General features: G+C 32.8%; 1 protein-coding gene and 1 pseudogene across 1 annotated transcript; both read right to left on the reverse strand.

Annotated features, from left to right (window-relative positions):
* On the reverse strand, nucleotides 8,454-14,403 carry LOC107613848 (annotated as a pseudogene).
* LOC107613176 (nuclear pore complex protein NUP50A) lies at nucleotides 16,054-18,881 on the reverse strand. Its single transcript, XM_016315041.2, has 2 exons — nucleotides 18,491-18,881; nucleotides 16,054-17,734 (listed from the first exon to the last, which is right to left on the reverse strand). The coding sequence occupies exon 2, from the start codon at nucleotides 17,661-17,663 to the stop codon at nucleotides 16,320-16,322; it is 1,344 nt and encodes a 447-aa protein (XP_016170527.1). The 5' UTR covers nucleotides 17,664-17,734; nucleotides 18,491-18,881; the 3' UTR covers nucleotides 16,054-16,319.

Here is a 19,665-nt window from a genome sequence, read left to right on the forward strand (position 1 = left end):
AAAATACTAAAAGAACTATAAAAAAAGATTAAATATACTTAAAAATAATATTATAATTTTTCAGTAATTTACTAACTATCGATCTAAAAGTGATTTTAACCAACATTATCCAAACAATTTCATTTTATCAAATTAATTTTAATATAGAATTGCCAAACATAAATTATGTGGGTACAAACTCACTTATCTTCGAAATTAATTTTACAGAATTAATTTCTTTCAATTTTCAGTTTAACCAACTCTAACCCAAACACACACTTTGTCGTGCAGTTTATTCGCAATGTATGAACATGTTTTAATATGTATTTTATAAAAAGTTGCAAAAATCGAACCACCAAATGAATCCATAGAGTGACCAACTCAACGGTTTATTAGTCTATTCATACTTTAACTGGGATTCAAAAAGTTTATTAACATATGACATACAATTATAAAAAATGAAGAAGTCCTTTTTAATTTTGTACATTCAATAAATTTTCAACTAAATAAACTATCTAAAAATTACATCTTCAAAATTATAACTTCGGTCATCAAAAATTTAAATTTAAATCCTTTAAAAAATCTTATCAGCTACATATTGTCAAATAAAATAAATTTCCTGTAGTACTTATCGGCATCATTTTTTTGGTGTAATCTCTTAAAATCAACATAATAATTCTAAAAAGTTCAATACCGTACCAGCATCCATTAACATAAATACTCCAACATTAACCCAAAAAACACGAAAAACAAATGAAGCAGCACCATATTTTCTATGCCGCCGGCGTTTTACGGCGGACATTCTACGGCGGCAGATAGTAACGCTCAAATTGTGCTTTGAGGGTTACTATGAAGCCAAGAACGTGACACTACTGTTGTTGGTAGCGGCGCTGGAAGTGAACGGGGTGGTTGCGGCGTGAAACTCGGATGGAGATACAAAGGGGTTTTATGATTTTCTTCTGACAGAAAGGGGACAGTTGGGCTGTCTTACCGGTTTGTTTTTCTTTTTTACACCTTTAAAAACCATAAAAAAACCTACTTATTTTACCTATTTACCGGTTAACTTCAGTTCGGCCGGTACTATAACCGGTTCTTTGCCAATTGCTTTCTTTACGCTTACTCGGATCGCTTGGCTGACCAGTTCTCCTTTAACCGGGTTGAACCAACCCAGTCCGGTTCGGTTTTTAAAACGATTAGCTTATACTACTTCTTACAAAACTACAAAACAAAAATAATAACCGATTTAGAAGTTAACTTCGAAATACATTTTCTCCATAATATCTTAAGAGTATCAGACTGCATATTAAATAATATGGTTCAAGAATAAAATATATTTTGCTATATTTAGCCTGGAATACGTATTTTTAATTTGTTTTTATAATGAAATAACAATTATTGTTAAATTTCAATAATTTCTTAACTACTTTACATCCGATTCACTATTAAATAGTACAAGTATATGTTGGAAAATACCACTACTGCAGGTAATGTAACGTAATTTCCTATACCGGACATAATGAGACTATATATCTTCTTACGATGGGTGACTGGAGAATAGTGGGCTCGACTCCTTCCTCATGGGCCAATCGTCCGAACGAGTAAGACTCTTACTAACTTTGGACAATATTGAAACTTAGAGACACCAGAGTAAATATTGCAACTATTGTGAAATCAAAATATAATTTTCTTAACATACATAATTGATCACTGCAAGAAAATACAAATTAGATAGAAGTAAACCGTATATTAGAATTGAAGGTTACATAAACGTAATTCTTACACAACACGTCTAACCAAATTAACTGGCGTAACTTCTTTGCACCAAAAAATGTCTGCTCCGTCCAGAAGACCGGCATAAGGTGTTTTCGGACAAGCTCTCTTAGCCGGCCAACCTTCTCCACCTTCATGTACTTTGTCCGTCGTTCTTGTACTTCCTACACGGAGGTCAGCTGCCCCTTCGACATGGCTTACGACAACACACTTCTCTTAACCCATCAGCTACTTCCTATGATGGTAGCCTCCGTAGGTCCGCTTAAAGTGTGCCTGTCGGTCGTTCTGCCTCCCATTGTCTTTGGACTTTCCTTCTGGATCTTCTTCAGCCTCTATTTGTCGCTCCAGTACAATCTCTAACTGCACCAAGCATCCCTCCTGTCTGTCCTCGGTTTGACAGCGTCAAGCACAGCGAGGAGCGTGAAGCACCACATGCAGTCTCATGCATAATTAGCTCGGGAAGGAGAACGGCGTACGTGCGGAGTTTATCAATACGCGTCTACTAGAAGATGCCTCCAGCTCAGTTTATCGCCTGCTGAAACATAACGGCTACAGCACGGTAGAAACGGCCTTCGCGGAATATGATCACAAATCACTTGCTAGGTGTGTCTTGTGTTGAGCGTTACATTTTGCTTAATCGGATGCATATCCTAAGGGATTTTTTTTTAAATGAAAAAAGGGTTAAATTTTTCCCAACGTGATTTATGAACTTTAATTCCCTAAATCCCATTTTCTTTTTTCCTGGCATTTAAGCAACTTCGCCGAACCGCCAACAAACTCTATAAAATTTGGCAACTTCGCCATATCTCCGGCAAACTCTATAAATTTTATATAGTTCGCCTAACTCCGCGGCAAACTCGGTAATAAGTTTTTTCAATCCCGCTTTTGAATGCATTATCACCATCTCCAGATAATATATAAATATATAAACAATATATAAGAATACACAAACGTACATGGACAACAACCATAACTTCTTCAAGAATTTTTTAATTATAAATTACAAAAATATTAACTCATACTTAACAATGACAACTACTGTTAACGTCTCTAAAAATACGTAGATACTTTTTTATCATTCCTAGTTGGTTTAATAAACATCTACTTATATTTTAATTGAAACAATTCTTTCTTCAAACCAAAGTTCTCATTTTCTAATTTTTTCAATCGTTAAATCTTATTAATTTTCAAATTATCAAAATGACACTGACTCTGAACAATATTCTAAATTCTAATCATAATTTTTCTGACTAAGTTAGTATTGTTACATATTTTCTGTTTATTTTACTTTTTTCGAGTTACATCTTTTCTTCTTATTTTACTTTTCCGAGTTCGTTTATATATTTTCCTTTCTAAATTAACCAATTACTAGCAACTACCATTGTATTTTTGTTTTCTACTGTTATAATTATCAATCTTTTTGACCAAAACTTTTCTTCTCTATCCAACTCGTACAAAATTTAACTCATAATTTTACTTACCGAAAAATCGAACCAAAAAGCCCATCCCACATCATAACAAAATCCATATGTTGGGCCTACACCGAAAACCCCAACATCATAATCATCATCATTAGGGATGAATAAATCTAACCACATAAATTCCCTTCTCTAACACAGACTGTATATTCTCTGACTCTACACAGCCTATGTCTCCATTGCTTGCTGGGACGGGATAGCATGTAATATGCTAATATTGTTACTTATGTGTATTTGGTTATCAAAAAAAAATTTGCTTTATTAAATTGGTAATTATTAACGTTATATTGAAATTATTGACTATAAATTAAATTATTTCAAACTTAATACTGTAAAAAAAATTGATTTCGTGATTTAAAAATAAAATAAATTAGTCCCTATTTCCTTAAATGACTGACAATGTTACTATTTGGTTAACTGAAATAAATCATTGTTAACAGATTAATATTTTGAAGAATAAATTATTTAATTAATTTCAATGTGATGCAACCAGTGATTATTAAACAATAATTTTTCAACTAACTCGTTTTTTCCCTCTACAATTCATGAGCTAACTTTCTCTCTCTTTTTTTTTTTCCCGAACAGCTAACTTATTTATTATATATATGACTATGACTTAATTTGGATCATCTCCATACAATATCAGTCCAATTCATAGATTTAGCAAAAAAAAGCCCAACTGCATAAATAAATACCAACCCAACTCTTTCCAAAATTAAGAAAATGATTAAGCAGTTAATTTAAACATACTTTTTCATTTAATTGCCTCATAACACTGGACAAATTTCTTCGTCCTATTAATGCCACTCAGTCCGTGTCTCATTCTATCATATCAACACGACCACGCGTCCTTCATAAGAGGTATCCACCTCATTTCAATACATGTTGAAATTTTTTCACTTCAGCATCGTAGCATTGGCCTTAAAAAAATAAAAATAAAAGATCTTGCTTTACGAATAATGTTAGTACTTAGTTTGTTACCATATATATTATGGTATATTGGTATACATCCATCCTCTCCAATCAAATATTCAGCATTGAATTTGGCTATATTTAAATTAATTAATAAAGTTTAATTTTAATACCTTGACCTACTAAAATATTTTTTATTTTAAGTCAAAATGAAAAAAACATTACAATTAGACATAAGTTTGACTTTGTTAGATAGATTTTTGTCAATAACGTGAATAATACATTTTAAAATTAGTCAAATAAAATAAAAATATACTACACTTCAAATTCTCTCATCTAAATCTTAATATTAGAATAACTATCCGTACACCGAATAAATTAAATATCCGATATATCCATTATTCCTGTTTAGGTATACTTTTCCTAAAATTAAATAGTATATATGTTTGATGACTACATATATAATCACGTACAAGTTAATTTCCGACTAATTAACTAACTAAATACCATTACTATTAGTTTCACCATTAACAGTTTCAGGCCTGGATTCACCACTCATGCATGCTCCATTAATTACTTGATATTAAGAATTTTAAGATCAGACATGCATCAATTCACCTATCACTACTAGTACATACAAAATCAACTCATGATCATATATAATAATAGTGAAACCACGATCATAAATAATAATGAACAACTGATCTAAGAAAAATTAAAACTCTAATAACCAACTTATGGAAAAGAAATGTGAATATCATTCATCATTATTTTACCATGCATCGGTTTGAAAGGAAAAAGTACGTACGTACAAACAAATCAGAAAGCAGAACATAGCTTCAATAGTTGGCTCCATATTGTTCAATATCCCAGAGAAAAGAAATGAGATCCTTGAGAATCTTCCAAAATTCATGATCGTCATTGTGATTGTTCTTTCCAACGGAAACCCTAATTCCCTGCATGGTGTAAAGCATGAGAACAAGAATTACTTCAACCCTCTTAGCGGCATCTTCCACCAAATCCCAGGACTCTGGAACAATCTCACCGCGCAGAACAAACTCCAAATCAGAAATGCAGCTACAGAACTGCTTAACCACCTTCACATTATTGTTATTATTATTCTGGTTAACCACCTTCTTCTTCTTTTTCTGCTGGTTTGATGACATCATCATCACATCCTTCGTTGCAACCATCACAGAAGCAAACTTGTCAGCAACACTATCATTATTATCTGCCTTCTCCGCCAATTTGTTGATCTCTGACGCCAACTTCTCCAGTGTGGCTTCGTCGCTCCCTGACAAAGAGCATATGAACTNAGATTAAGCGTGGAAGAAGTAGAAGATTCTTCTAGTTGTTCCTCCACTATTTTCCTTAAAAATGCTAGGTCTTTTTTTGGAACCCATGTTCTTCCTTTTCCTATGAAAAAATAATATCCTTCTTTTTCTTCTTGAACATCCTCCATCAATTTTTGCAGACTCTCGTCAGCGAGCGATGCCTTGGCGGTATCATCCACAGTTTTATTGGCAACGTCGTCTTCTTCTTTTTTTTCTTGTGGCTGTTTCTCATGAGGAATCACTAAATCTTCGAGATATTGATCAAGCGTCATCCTCTTGAAAGAAGGAGGAGAAGAAGAAGGAGAAGATTGTTGCTTATGAGGATCGAATAAAAAATCTTCCTGAATCTCAGTGAGCAATGCCTTGGCGATATCCAGATTCTTCTTGAGGACGGTTCTGGCAACGTCGTCTTGTTGTTCTTGTTGTGGTGGTTTTTGCTGCGGGTGGAGGAGGTTGGCGGTTAGGGCTTGGGACTTTGAGTGAAGGTTGAGATCGAGGAATTTATGGAGGACATGGAGGGTTTGATAAGATTGGGAGAGAGCAGAGAGAAGTTCATTGATGGATGATTGGTGTTTGAGCTTCCACTCCTCAAGCTCTGAAATGAGGTTCTGCTTCTGCATCTTCCGTTCAAGATTCACCAGTTCATTGCTGAAGTCCCTGAGCTTCTCCAATTCATTGCTGAAGTCCCTAAGCGTCTTTTCCAGTTCCAAGGAGGAGTTCCCTGCATCAGGAACAGATTCAGATGCAGACGCAGCCTTATTAGCCATTGTTGATTCTTGAGTTAGGGAGCAAGTAGAAGAAGGAGTGTATATTCAATTTGTTTAATTCAGTTCAAAAAGTTGGATAATTATTTCAACTTTTGAATTTTAAAAGGGAAAAGTATAGGTAACTAACAATACCCAAATTTAATTAGTGGCATGAGTAGTTAATATATATACATTCAGATTTTTTTTGGGTTAGTTGCAGTCGCCTTAATTATTATTTTCTTAGCTTGCTTGTATCTGTTTTATTTATAAAAACATATAATGATTGTAATAACTTTTTGGCGCCAATATTTGGGGAAAAAAAAGAGAAATGTTAGGGTCAGCAACCTTTGTGATTTGTAGCCATCAAATAGCTATCAATGATAGTTTTAATGGTGTGAGATTTCATCATTCACTTTTTTTTTGCTGGTTACATACTAGACAGAATTTAACAAAGTTGCTGGCTTCTAGACTTTTCCAAAAAAAAAAAAAGTATGAACATACGTAGGACTAATTAATGGGTTATATACTTATATACTTAATTATATCAGAAAGAAAGAATGTTGGTGGAAAATATGATTAAACGCTAATAATTATCATTAAGCAATGGAATATAATACATAGCAATTTAACCAATGTTTTAAGGGCACCTCGCACCTAGTGACTTTAGTTGATATATCAATTTGATAATGACTATCGTGGCTTACTTTGTGCTTCTTCGTTGATGTTAACTACTAACAATTCATGTAACTTGATCTATCTTGATCGTTTCAGTGTTGGAGAATTATTAGGATGATGTAGTCTAACAAAATCCAAGATTTATCCGAAATTAAGTTCCGTTATCGCTTGGAGACTTGAATCAAACTAATTCAAATTCCCAAGTAACTCGGAGTCTCCCTAATAATATTGGCTGCAAGGTTTTGTCCTCTGGTTTCTCTGTAACGGCCTTCCAGATGTTCATGTTATCGACCTCCTCCTCAGTGTTGGCGTTGTGCTCTGCCAACCCCATCTCATCAGTGCCCTCCATAGATGCTATATGTTGCCAACTAGATTTTGACAGATGTCAAACATTGGATCCCCCTTGTTACACTATTATTAGTGTTACACCATTTGTAGAAACGTACATATTTTAGTCTACTTGTGTATGTGAAGTTATCAATCCAACAAACAAAAAAGAGAACCACTAAATTTATAGGAAGAATTACTCTTTTTTTTCATATTTTCTAGTTCCATCTTTTCTTACACTTTAATTTCCTAAGAAAAAATGGGAAAAGAAAAAAAAAGGAAAAAATCGGAATCTTCTAAATTCACACAGTCACTATAATAATGGTTTCAAAATCAACCAAACTTGATGATGATTATTACTATAATATAGATATATCTTTGGTTTTCTTGTTACATGTAAAATTCAAGGAAAAAAAATGTGAGGAAAGAATTTTGAATTTAGCGTCACGTTTTGAACTGCATGAATTATTGTTGTTGTTGTTAGACTCTGTTGAATTAGACGAAAGAAGAATAAACTCGGTTGAAATCAAAGAGAAAAATTTGGATCATAGAAAATGATAATCAGAGTTTATTACGGGAAAAATACATATTTAGGTGCTGCTTATTGGATTTGCTTTTGCGTGTTGCATGAAATATGCATTCTGTTTCTCAGTGTTTTAATTTGTGACAGCCTAAATAAATGTAATAATATTAATAAACATTGGACAATGTTATTATCCATTTAATTATTTTGATGTATCATGCATTTGTTAAGAAAGTAATTTTTTTTTTAGAATTCAATATTTTTCTTGTTAAGAATTAAAAATATATATATCAAAAACGACTATTTTTAGAATACTTTTTAACTGATTTCTAAATAGCTTAATCTAACAATATACACATTTTTTAAAAACTAAAATTTTGTGGATGTAGAAAGAGTATTAATGTCGTTATAGCTAATAGAAGATTTGCGAAGGCAATGAACTTTTGGACAGTTGATAACAAATAAACACAACTACTTAAAAAGATTTAATTTTATTTCTGTCATTTATCACAAGGTTTTTAATGTGTGAATTAATGTGGGTAAATTATGTTTCTTTAATCTGTGATTTATCACAAGTTTTTTCTGTCATTTATCTGTGATGCAGAATCACCTTTGGTCAGATATTTGTTTTAGACAGCTCACTGATTGCAATTATAGCCTTAGATGCAAAATTAGCAAAATATACAAGGTTCATGTTGTACAAGGTAATTAATGTTAAATAAAATACCAAAATTGCCATATACATATATGATGATTACTTGAAAACAAAACTGCAGTGGTAAGGTCTCATCTTCTAAACTTTTTGGATGATTTCTTATCCTTGAGACCTAAGTATTTGTCAATATCTTCTTCGCCATAATCTGATTCACCTCTCCGTTTCTTCTTCCCCATGGCTTCCTCCTTCATTTTCTACATAAAGTTTTGAGAAAAAATGCATTAAATCAAGCATATAAACATACATTAACTGATTTCAATACCATCATCATAGAATTCAGAAACTATATCCAAAGCTCATGTACCTTTACATACACATTATACATGCAGATTTCTATCAATGGTATTCAAGGTAACCAAACTCAGTTTCCCCAAACCCGTTTCCCTCGGAAAATATGAGACGGAGAGAATATCCCAAAATAAAAACTAAACAAAGTTTTGCATGCAAAATTACCATTACTGATAATCGTTTGGCCTCGCTAACCTACTACTACTCTCACCTATAAGTTTCTCTATTTGAATGTACCACTCCAGCTCATATTGGTTCACAAGGGAAATTGCAACCCCAGAACGCCCTGCACGAGCAGTCCTTCCTACACGATGTATATAATCCTGCAGACCACAAGATAAGGAATCCAGCAATTTAGGTTTAGTCTAGAGCAGAAATTTAGATGATTCGTCAACCTAGAATTTGTAGAACAAATAACATGAGGCTAAATTCAAAAGTTAGATTAATTATAGCACATCTTACTTTGGAGTTTGTGGGGATGTCATAGTTAATCACAACATCTACTGTTGGAATATCCAATCCTCTACTAGCTACATCAGTACAAATGAGAATACTGCGAGCCCCAGACTTGAATAAATTCAAGGCTCCAAGCCTTTTTGACTGTCAAGATTATTGTAAAAAAGAATTACAGACAACTGGCAAACCACAAATAATAAATATGTATATGTCCATGCACTATAGAGAGGGAGAGAGAGAGATTCTTCTTCCACCCCACATCCTCTCTCCCATAAGGTGGAAGAAAGAATATTTTGCAAGAAATTACTAATTAACTATTAACTATTATAATACAAGAATGTTCAATACAATTACCTGGGTCATATGACCATTAATTGGGATGGCTTTTAGACCAAGATTACTAAGAATCAAAGCAAGAAGACGAGTTGAATCACATGTACGAGTGAACACCATTGATGTACTTCCAGCCATTTCAGTGAGAATGTACACAAGGTAGCAATCCTATAAGAAAACACAATAAATTAACGAGGACATAGATTGCAGGCATAGAAGATATAGGCTGATTCATGAAACCTAAAATGCATAAAAATCAGTCAAATGCAAAAGGCACCAAAAAATGTATGATTCAGTAAACAAAGGCATTAGAAAACAATAGAATATATATCTATTGTGCAAAATAAACAAAGTACTTCACAATGATAATTAGACACAAATCCTCAATAAAGTATAATAATAAGTTCCTAAACTAAAACTACTTGTGGAATGCCAAAAATTCAACTAAAAAAGGTGGTGAAGAGAAGCAACAGGGTGGTCAAGTGGTGCCCCTCTGGCATTTCAACTTCTGTTGTTGTGCAGGTCAAGCAATGGTCTTCTATCTTCTATGCAAAACCTAATATCTTTTAGGGTAGCAGGGGTATGTATCTAATATTTTTGGGCTAAGTCAGATAATTTAGTGTATTTTTGGCTGACACTAGGGGACAGTTCCTCTCATCTAATATATATAAACGAAACAGAAAGCAGCCTCAGAGCAAGGCACATGCCTTAGCACCTTGGCTTCTCAGCATCTAAAAAGAGCCAAAACTAGGGCTGTCAATATGGGCTAAACCCGTTGGGCCAGCCTGTTTCCCCGCTTAAACGAGCAGGCTTTTACCTTTAAAATCAGGTCCGTTTAAATTTCAGGCGGGAAAAAAAATAACGGGTTAAGCGAGCAGCCCGATTAACATTTTTTGAATTTTTCAAAAAAATCTAGTACTTTTTTCAATGTTTTTCCTGAACCATTTCTCCCATCGCCTATAGCACCTAGGCATGCCTTTTGACAAGAGTTATATTGATCTCAGTCCAAAAAGTCAATTTGATAGAAGAGTTTAATGAAGAGTTTTCCCACATAACTCCATGCAGTCAATCTAACATGCTGCAAGAAGTAGATGTTTTCCTAAAGTAAATGTCATGATTATTCAAACATATAAGATCTAGTCCATTGTGCCAAAAATACATGACACGAATGATGTTCTATTACGCTTACCGAAATCCCCTTCAAAAATCAAACATTTTCTGAAGAATCAATGATGGATAACACAAACCTTGTGTTTGGCAGGTAAGAAACGATATTGCTGCTTCAGTGTGTCAACAGTAGAATACTTAGAGGCTGCTTCAATCTAAATTAAACAAAAACAAATTGAGTAAATTTGGAACAACTAAAATCTAAACATATTTGCAAATATACAGGGTACCTTCACAGGATTCCTTAAACAAACTCTTTGGAGCTTTTGGACCTGCAGCATTGAGGGTGCAACTTGCTGTATTAGCATTGTAATATATATATATATGTTGTATATAAGCAGCTTCTAGAAACCTTTTTCTAACTATAGGAAAATATAGACTTGGCCTAAAATTAAAATTATAGGATTAAAATTTATTCATACAGAGAGGAAAACCAGAACCCTTTTAAGTCCTAAATTCAAATGCCATAAATCTTAGACGAACATAGTCCTAAATTCAAAATGCCATAAATCTGAAACGGAAAACATATATCTGATCTATTCCAATCTATAAAAATAATGTTTCCGACTCCTTCTATCACATATTTCCACACAAACTAGTTGCATGCCAACATAAATATGGTCATAGTAAGTTTATTGAGCCCTTGATCTCCTCATATTTTTTACATACTTTAATACTTATTTAATTATATAATTCCACTAGAATTGATATTTATTTTACATTGTTCACTTATGGTCTCAAACTCTCAACCCCACCCCCTCCCCCTCTTCAACTGTTTTGGATTTGTCCCTGTGCATATAATGATATTGTACACACGATGATAAAGTAAAGCGCACAGTTGTCCATAAATATTCATATATACCTTCTTAGTCATTGTAGCAGAAAACAGAAATGTTCTCCGCTCACGAGGAATCAATTGTATAATCTCATTAAGTGATTCCTCAAAGTCCTCATTCAACAGCCTGTCCGCCTCATCTAGGACCTGAATGTGTAGAATATAGCAAGTTCAAATATATGTACGATAAAGAAATGAGAGATGAAAAAATGCTATGGTAGACAACAGGAAAGTTTTATTAAATATTTCTTTTTGTAAACTTTAAAGTCCAAAAATAGGCCAAAGAATCCATAAAATGTTTTCTCGTCACTTTGAATCAGGATCTGACATTCTTTAAGATATAACTTTGCAACAATATATAAAGCACCTAACCCAATGCAGAAACATAAATCTCAAAAGAAAATCAACTTGCAGAAATTGCATTGAGTCAGTTACATGAATTATGTTATGTATTTCACAACTCAACATTGAGTAAATAAAGATTTTAATGAAATAAGAGGTGAATTCTTGAGCTCATATATGCATGGGGCAAACTGGGTGGGCAGAGTAAAAGTGGTGAAAAATATTCAGAACTCATTACGTACAATCAATACATAGTTCACACAGCACGTGTATCAAATGATTGGATTAAATAAAAAGAAAAGAAAACTTGAGCATAGAATAATGTAACATCAGCATTATGTACAAATCATACCAAATATTTTAATCTATTAAGAGAAAATCCTTTGGTGTTTTTGAGGTGATCTAAAACGCGTCCTGGTGTTCCGACCTGCAAAGGTATGAATTTAACATAAAGGAGGAAAAGAAACACAGAATCGACAAAAAATAAGAAGGCTAAACATAACTCAACAACCAAAGAAACACTAAATCATAAGCACAAACTCAGTCTTGCAAATTCAGAGTGTGCCTAGTTCATTTTAACGCACATATATAGCATTAGTGTATCAGCAAGGACAACCACTTTGACAGGACTAGGCTGGCTCTTCCATGTAGTGAATAAAAAATGACATCATAGACATCAAACACTGGCTTTTTAAACCAAACAAGACAATAAATGGAAAACTTAACAAAATGCTAAAAGAACAGTTGAACAATCTGAGACACTATGACAAGACAATTTATTAAAAAGCTTCAAGGAATCAAGGTAAATGAAAATACTTTTAAATTTCCAAACATGCATGGCATGGGACTTGATCTGAAGCTTAACAATAGCTAGAGAGACCAACAGAATGAATTCAATGCAATCAAAGATCACTAATTATTTCAATGCTAATTACTCTTGACATTAATGGATAGTTCACCAAGACATCAACTTAAAAACATTATACAAATCTGCCTAGGTTCATCTGTATCCATTATATAGTAATCTAAAAAGAATAATGCTACACATCCAAGTGTTTTTGTTAACCAAGTCCAACCAAGTTGGTCTAACATCAACAAAAATCAGTTATGCGTAGCATTATTCAAAGTCTTATTGTTTAACTTGGTTCATAAAAGACTTGGATGTGTAGCATTACTCATTTAAAAAATATGATCCGTAAATAACCCATTAACAAATACTATCTTAATGCATTGTTTTGCTAAGCACTTACAATAATATGAGGCTGTTTTGCTATCTTGATGGATTGCTGTACCATGTCGATCCCTCCAACAAGCTGGCAAAAAAAGAAAGAATCACAACAGAAGAGCTTATTCGATGTAAAGCATGTAATAAATAGAACACTAAAGCAGCTCCACGAAACAATAAACTAAGTGCAATGCTGGAAAGAGTCTCAAGAAGCCATAAAATAAATGAATGTTAAAACTCACCACAGCACACTTGACACCGATCCCAGACCCTAAAGCTTCAAACTGCTCAGCAATTTGAATAGCAAGTTCTCTATATCAAAGACAGGTGTGAGAAAAACAAAAAACTGAACTAGTTATACATCAACTAGAACAATTAATTCAATAAAATATATGAAAGTTATATCAAAGTATGAATCAAACCTTGTGGGAGACAACACACATGCAAAGAAATCATTGGGGCGTGGCGCTTCTAAGAGGGCATGCAATATGGGAAGTGCAAAAGCTCCAGTCTTACCAGAACCTGTTTGGGCAAGTCCGATCACATCTTTTCCTATAACAATAGCACGCCCAAACAAGTGCAAGCAATTACTAATTAATAAATTATTAAAGGTGACAACTCACATGCAGTTGAATTCATGTGAGGTTGATTGATGATAATTTAGTCAAACATGTCAACAAATCATCTAACAGTTCTTAACTATCACTCCAGGTGATGACAAATGTATGTGAGTTTCCACCATTATTTAAACCATCATCAACAATGTTCCAACCACTCTTAACAGATATTGAACTAACAATAACTTATATTACATTGGAATGAGCATTGTATAATTAGAATTTAACATTCATAATTTACACAAAAGCAGAAACCTTGTAGTGCAAGAGGAATCGCTTCTGATTGTATCTTCAATGGATTTTTCCAACCTAATTTATCACAAGTTTCCACCAATTCCTCAGATAATCCCAAATCCTTAAATGTTTGCGTGACTTCGTTATTATCTTCCGCCATTCTCAATCAAACTTCAATGGTGGCTGGACGGAGGAGCGGGCAGAGACCTGGACAGACCGTTGGGTGCAGTGATGGCGGACGAGCAGAATACGAGGCAGAGGGAGCACGCGAGGGATGACGAGCGGAGGAGACGCGAGCGTGAGGTGGATCCGGTGAGAGGCGCGACGGAGGCGAGCGTGCGGTGGCGGTGAACCGAGGTGAGAGTGAGAGAGCTGGGGGACGGGGCGGCGCTGTGCCTGTGTGTGTGGGGTGAGTGAGAGAGCTGATTACTGAACTAGGCCTAGGGTTTTTTATTTGAATTCGGAACCTGTTTGGGTTTCCAAAACCGGCCGCGTTCAGCCATATTCAGTTACGGACGGTAGTAGTAGTGGTACTTCAACTTTGCTTTTCTTATAAAAACAAGAAGTTAAAAAGAATGTTTAAAGAAAATTTGTTAATTAGTAAAATAAAAAAGAAAAAAATAAAAATATTAAAAATCTAATATTTTTCTTTAGAACTACCATCACTAAGACAACTAATTAACAGATTATAGGAGAAAGATATCTAAAATTTAATTAGTAATGAATCTAAAGAAAGAATCTTGTTTGAAAATTCGACAAAAAACAATAATTAATTTTTACAACTAAATTAATCTAATATAATTAGATTTTATTATTAGATTTTATTAAGATATATTGTATATAAATACATATATTATTTTTTTTTCCAAAGATAATAGGTTATATTTCATTAATTATTAAAAAATAAAATACATATATTATTTTTTTTTCCAAAGATAATAGGTTATATTTCATTAATTATTAAAAAATAAAATACATATATTATTTTTTTTTCCAAAGATAATAGGTTATATTTCATTAATTATTAAAAAATAAAATACATATATTATTTTTTTTTCCAAAGATAATAGGTTATATTTCATTAATTATTAAAAAATAAAATACATATATTATTTTTTTTTCCAAAGATAATAGGTTATATTTCATTAATTATTAAAAAATAAAATACATATATTATTTTTTTTTCCAAAGATAATAGGTTATATTTCATTAATTATTAAAAAATAAAATACATATATTATTTTTTTTTCCAAAGATAATAGGTTATATTTCATTAATTATTAAAAAATAAAATACATATATTATTTTTTTTTCCAAAGATAATAGGTTATATTTCATTAATTATTAAAAAATAAAATACATATATTATTTTTTTTTCCAAAGATAATAGGTTATATTTCATTAATTATTAAAAAATAAAATACATATATTATTTTTTTTTCCAAAGATAATAGGTTATATTTCATTAATTATTAAAAAATAAAATACATATATTATTTTTTTTTCCAAAGATAATAGGTTATATTTCATTAATTATTAAAAAATAAAATACATATATTATTTTTTTTTCCAAAGATAATAGGTTATATTTCATTAATTATTAAAAAATAAAATACATATATTATTTTTTTTTCCAAAGATAATAGGTTATATTTCATTAATTATTAAAAAATAAAATACATATATTATTTTTTTTTCCAAAGATAATAGGTTATATTTCATTAATTATTAAAAAATAAAATACATATATTATTTTTTTTTCCAAAGATAATAGGTTATATTTCATTAATTATTAAAAAATAAAATACATATATTATTTTTTTTTCCAAAGATAATAGGTTATATTTCATTAATTATTAAAAAATAAAATACATATATTATTTAATTTATTTTTAATATATATTTTATATTTTTACATATATCTTATATGAGTGACTTATTTAATAATTAATTTATTTAATACTAATAATTATCATCAAGAAATGAAATATAATCATTGATGTTAATTACCAAGCATTCATGCAAAATGATCTACCTTGTCCCTTGAAAGTTGAATCACCTAAGGTATAGGGGCAAAAGAGATAAAGAGGTCCGCCAGGTTCAGGAAATAGCAACAATATTGATCGTTTCAGTGTTGGAGAATTTGGGTAATACAGTCTAAAAAAATCCGAGATTTATCCAAAATTAAGTTCCATTATCGCTTGGAGACTTGACTTAAACTAACATACAACTACTTAAAAATATATGATAGACTCTGCCACACAACGGCAAAATGAACCATGAATGGAAAATTTTTCTTGTCATAGTAAAGCAGCATCCATCTAGCACAAAAGTGTGAGCCACTTTCTGGACCAATGATTTTCTCAATCATCAGATGCCTTTGGAGAATTTTCTGGGGTCTTGAGAGCTGTTGTTGATGTTGCAGCACCACCACCCTTATCCTTATGTGCCGTGATAGCAGCTTTAAACTCCTCCACAATGGAAGGGTCCTTGAACTTCAAGGCAAATGTTGAAAGACCAACTTTCCCTTCTGTGGCACTGTTGATGCATGCAAATGTAACACCCTTCTTCTCCATATTTGTGAGCTTCATATCTGGGTAAAGCCGAGCATTCAAAATCAGTCTATAATTTCCCCTAGACCTCATAAGAAGTCTTGCTTTTTCTTCGCCAGTTGTAACATTAACTTTCACTTCTCCCTTTCCTCTTTCCTTCCAACTTCCATCAACAAATTCAAACAACACTGAATCTGCATTAAAAACCACTTTCTCATTCTCTTCACCGGTTTCAACCACAACCTCCTGCAATGCTGCAAAACCACTTCCCTCGCTCTTGGAAATAGCAGAGGATGCGGATACCCCAAAAACAGAACTTCCATTGGTGGATAAACCCAGACCAAAAGGCTTGTCATTTTTTGTACCAAAGATAGAACCTGACCCTTCACTTGAAACAGACCCAAATGAAAACGAAGTAGAAGAGAAACCAGTTCCAGCAAGACCTGTGAATGCATTTCGGCTACTTGAGAGCTGTTGAAATGACTTCAAATGGCCACCTTCAGCACTTGGTTCTGCACTCTCAACTTTCTCATCGCCATTGTCAGTGCTATCTTTCTTATCCTCGTTTCCAGTATTACTTTCAGCAGCAATCTCCTTACTTGCAGCATCCTTCTTCTCCTCAACTTCATTTTTGTCGACATCTTCACTATGTTCCTTGTCTGCCTCAGATTTATCAACAGTACTCTCCTTTTCTGCAGCATGCTCCTGATCTGCATTGCTTTCTTCTGCAGCATCGTTCTTTGCAGCAGATTTGTCCTCTACTGCATCAGTTTTACTCTCCAATTGCTTAGTTTCTTCATCCTTAGCTTTCTCAGAATCCTTTGACGTAGCATCATTGCCATTTGAATCATCTGCACCACTGTTCTCACCAGCTGATTGTTTTTCAGCAGTAGGTTCAACAGGATTAGCACCGGAGTCAGTGGGAGTTGTCAAGCGTATCCCTGCAAATGGGTTTGAAGAAGGAGCAGAATTGTTCTGTTGGCGACGAACTTTGACTATCCTTCGGGTTGCCAGAACCTCATCACTAGCTCTCTTGAAAGTGCCAGTCTCATGTTCAGGGACATCTTCCCCATCATCAACAGGAGTATCTTTAGTGAGCTGCACTCCGGCGGTCCTTTTCTTTGAAGGTGGAAGGGCATTCTCAGCATCCCCCATTGAAGCAAGGTATCAGTAGTGAACTATTAACTTAAGAACGTTTATTTTACAAAGTCGTGGTACAAAAATGGCTGCAATAAAAAAAGGTGAATTTCTCACTCCTTTCTTCTCAAAATACAAATGGAGTGTAGTATTCAACATAACCAAATTACATGAATAATGGCATAATATGCATCACACAGAATCCTCATAGCAAACTTAATGCTATCTCGCAAACAACTTCCATATGCTAAGAAAAGACCACCTAATAACACCAGAAATTAACATAAAAAGCATAAACCCAGCTATGTACCTGTCCTTACATAATTCATTTGTACCGATGATTTGGTCCCATTCACAAAGCAGAGCAATTTCAAAAAGAAAAGTAAAACAACAGAGCTCAAGGCAATCACATTAAAACATAAACCAGAAACTATTTTATTTAGGGAGAACACTAGTTCAAAAGATCGGACAATTATTCCAAATGAATATATATTATTACTATTAGATAGCGACAAATTCCGAATAAATAACTAAAACACCGAATTCTCAAATACCATATTTTCAGACTTCGACATGTAGAACCCTAAAATAATCCCATCAACGCCCTATATATAAATATGCCGAGACAAAATCAGCGATAAGAAGATTAACAACCTCCAGTTCCAAAAGATAAAGTAACAAAATAATTTGAATCTCAAAACAAGCAAAAGATGTCGAAAGCAATACTACGATTATGCTAATATCAGAAATAGCAAGAACATATATTCAAAAAAAATCCCGAAGGGCATGTAGCAGTGATAGTATCAAATAAGAGTAAGAAGGAGAGGATAGTATATGCTACTTACAGGGAAAACAAGAAACGATGGTGGGCGATTGTGTCGGTAGCTTTGGGTTTCAGGGAATTGAGTGAAAATCTGTTATATGGTTGTGAAGAGTGAGAAGAAGCGATGATTGATTGCAGAGAGAAACGGTATTTGGAAACCCTAAGAAGATGGAAAAGTGAAAGAGAGAGGGAAGAACATGATATAGCCGCAGCACCCAATATAATCAATCACTCACACAGCTGGCACCACCATCCTTTTTTTTATTCCTCCTTTGAACCAAAAATTTAAGGGTTAAGAAAGAAGCCTAGTCCGGACCAGACACACACACATAAACACTTTGCACTGGATCCGGTGTCTATTTTTTCTTCTTAAATCCAAATGTCCACTCAATTCATGTGGTATAATTGTGACTTGTGAGTATATAATATAACTATACATCCTAACTTGCTAGTGATAGTGTGATGGGGATTTTTTTCATCAGATAATATATCTATTTTTTCTTCCTTTTTTTCTTCATAAACCTCCCTTTTACAAGAGGTTTATTGCATATTATGATGATCCTTAGTCACACTTTATAAATAAAATACAAAGATATTAGATGTAACAATTTAAATTTTAGAAGAGAGTACTGTATTTTCTTAGAATTAGATGAAAATTTCTATCTTTATCACATCTCAACATGAAAAAAGTATAGCAATTTTCTCACGAGTTTAATTTTTATAATGCATTGAGCCATTGATAGTTCAAAATAATTTATTTGTCACTTAATTATATATTAACAACATTTAACACTTCAACTATTTTATTTGGTTACTATCATATTAGCAAACATTTAATGGCTCTTTTATGCACGTGGAACTTAAATGACATAAATATGGAACTATGATATTTGAAAAGAAATTTACAGAATAAGCACTTTTCTTCAAAAAAACAAAAAAAAAAAAAAACTCCAGTGTCCTTTTGTAATTTTGAAAAACGCCTTAAAAATGCTAATTGGCTTCTATTAATAATACAGTAAAACTTTAGCACTTTATTTTCGAAGTTAAAATTTTGATCGTCTACTAATTTTCTATTTAACTTCCATATGTATTTCTATTATTAAATTGCTATTTTTGAGCTTTGTATTTTAGTTATAAATATTATAGTGAGCCACTTCTACAATCATAATTTTATCATGGTTAATATTAATAATTTTG

This window comes from Arachis ipaensis, chromosome B08, assembly GCF_000816755.2.
Source record: "Arachis ipaensis cultivar K30076 chromosome B08, Araip1.1, whole genome shotgun sequence".
NCBI classification, from domain to species: Eukaryota; Viridiplantae; Streptophyta; class Magnoliopsida; order Fabales; family Fabaceae; genus Arachis; species Arachis ipaensis.

Coding starts and splice junctions, on each gene's coding strand:
- LOC107613176 (XM_016315041.2), bottom strand. CDS start 17,663: ATGGGGGATGCTGAGAATGCCCTTCCACCTTCAAAGAAAAGGACCGCC.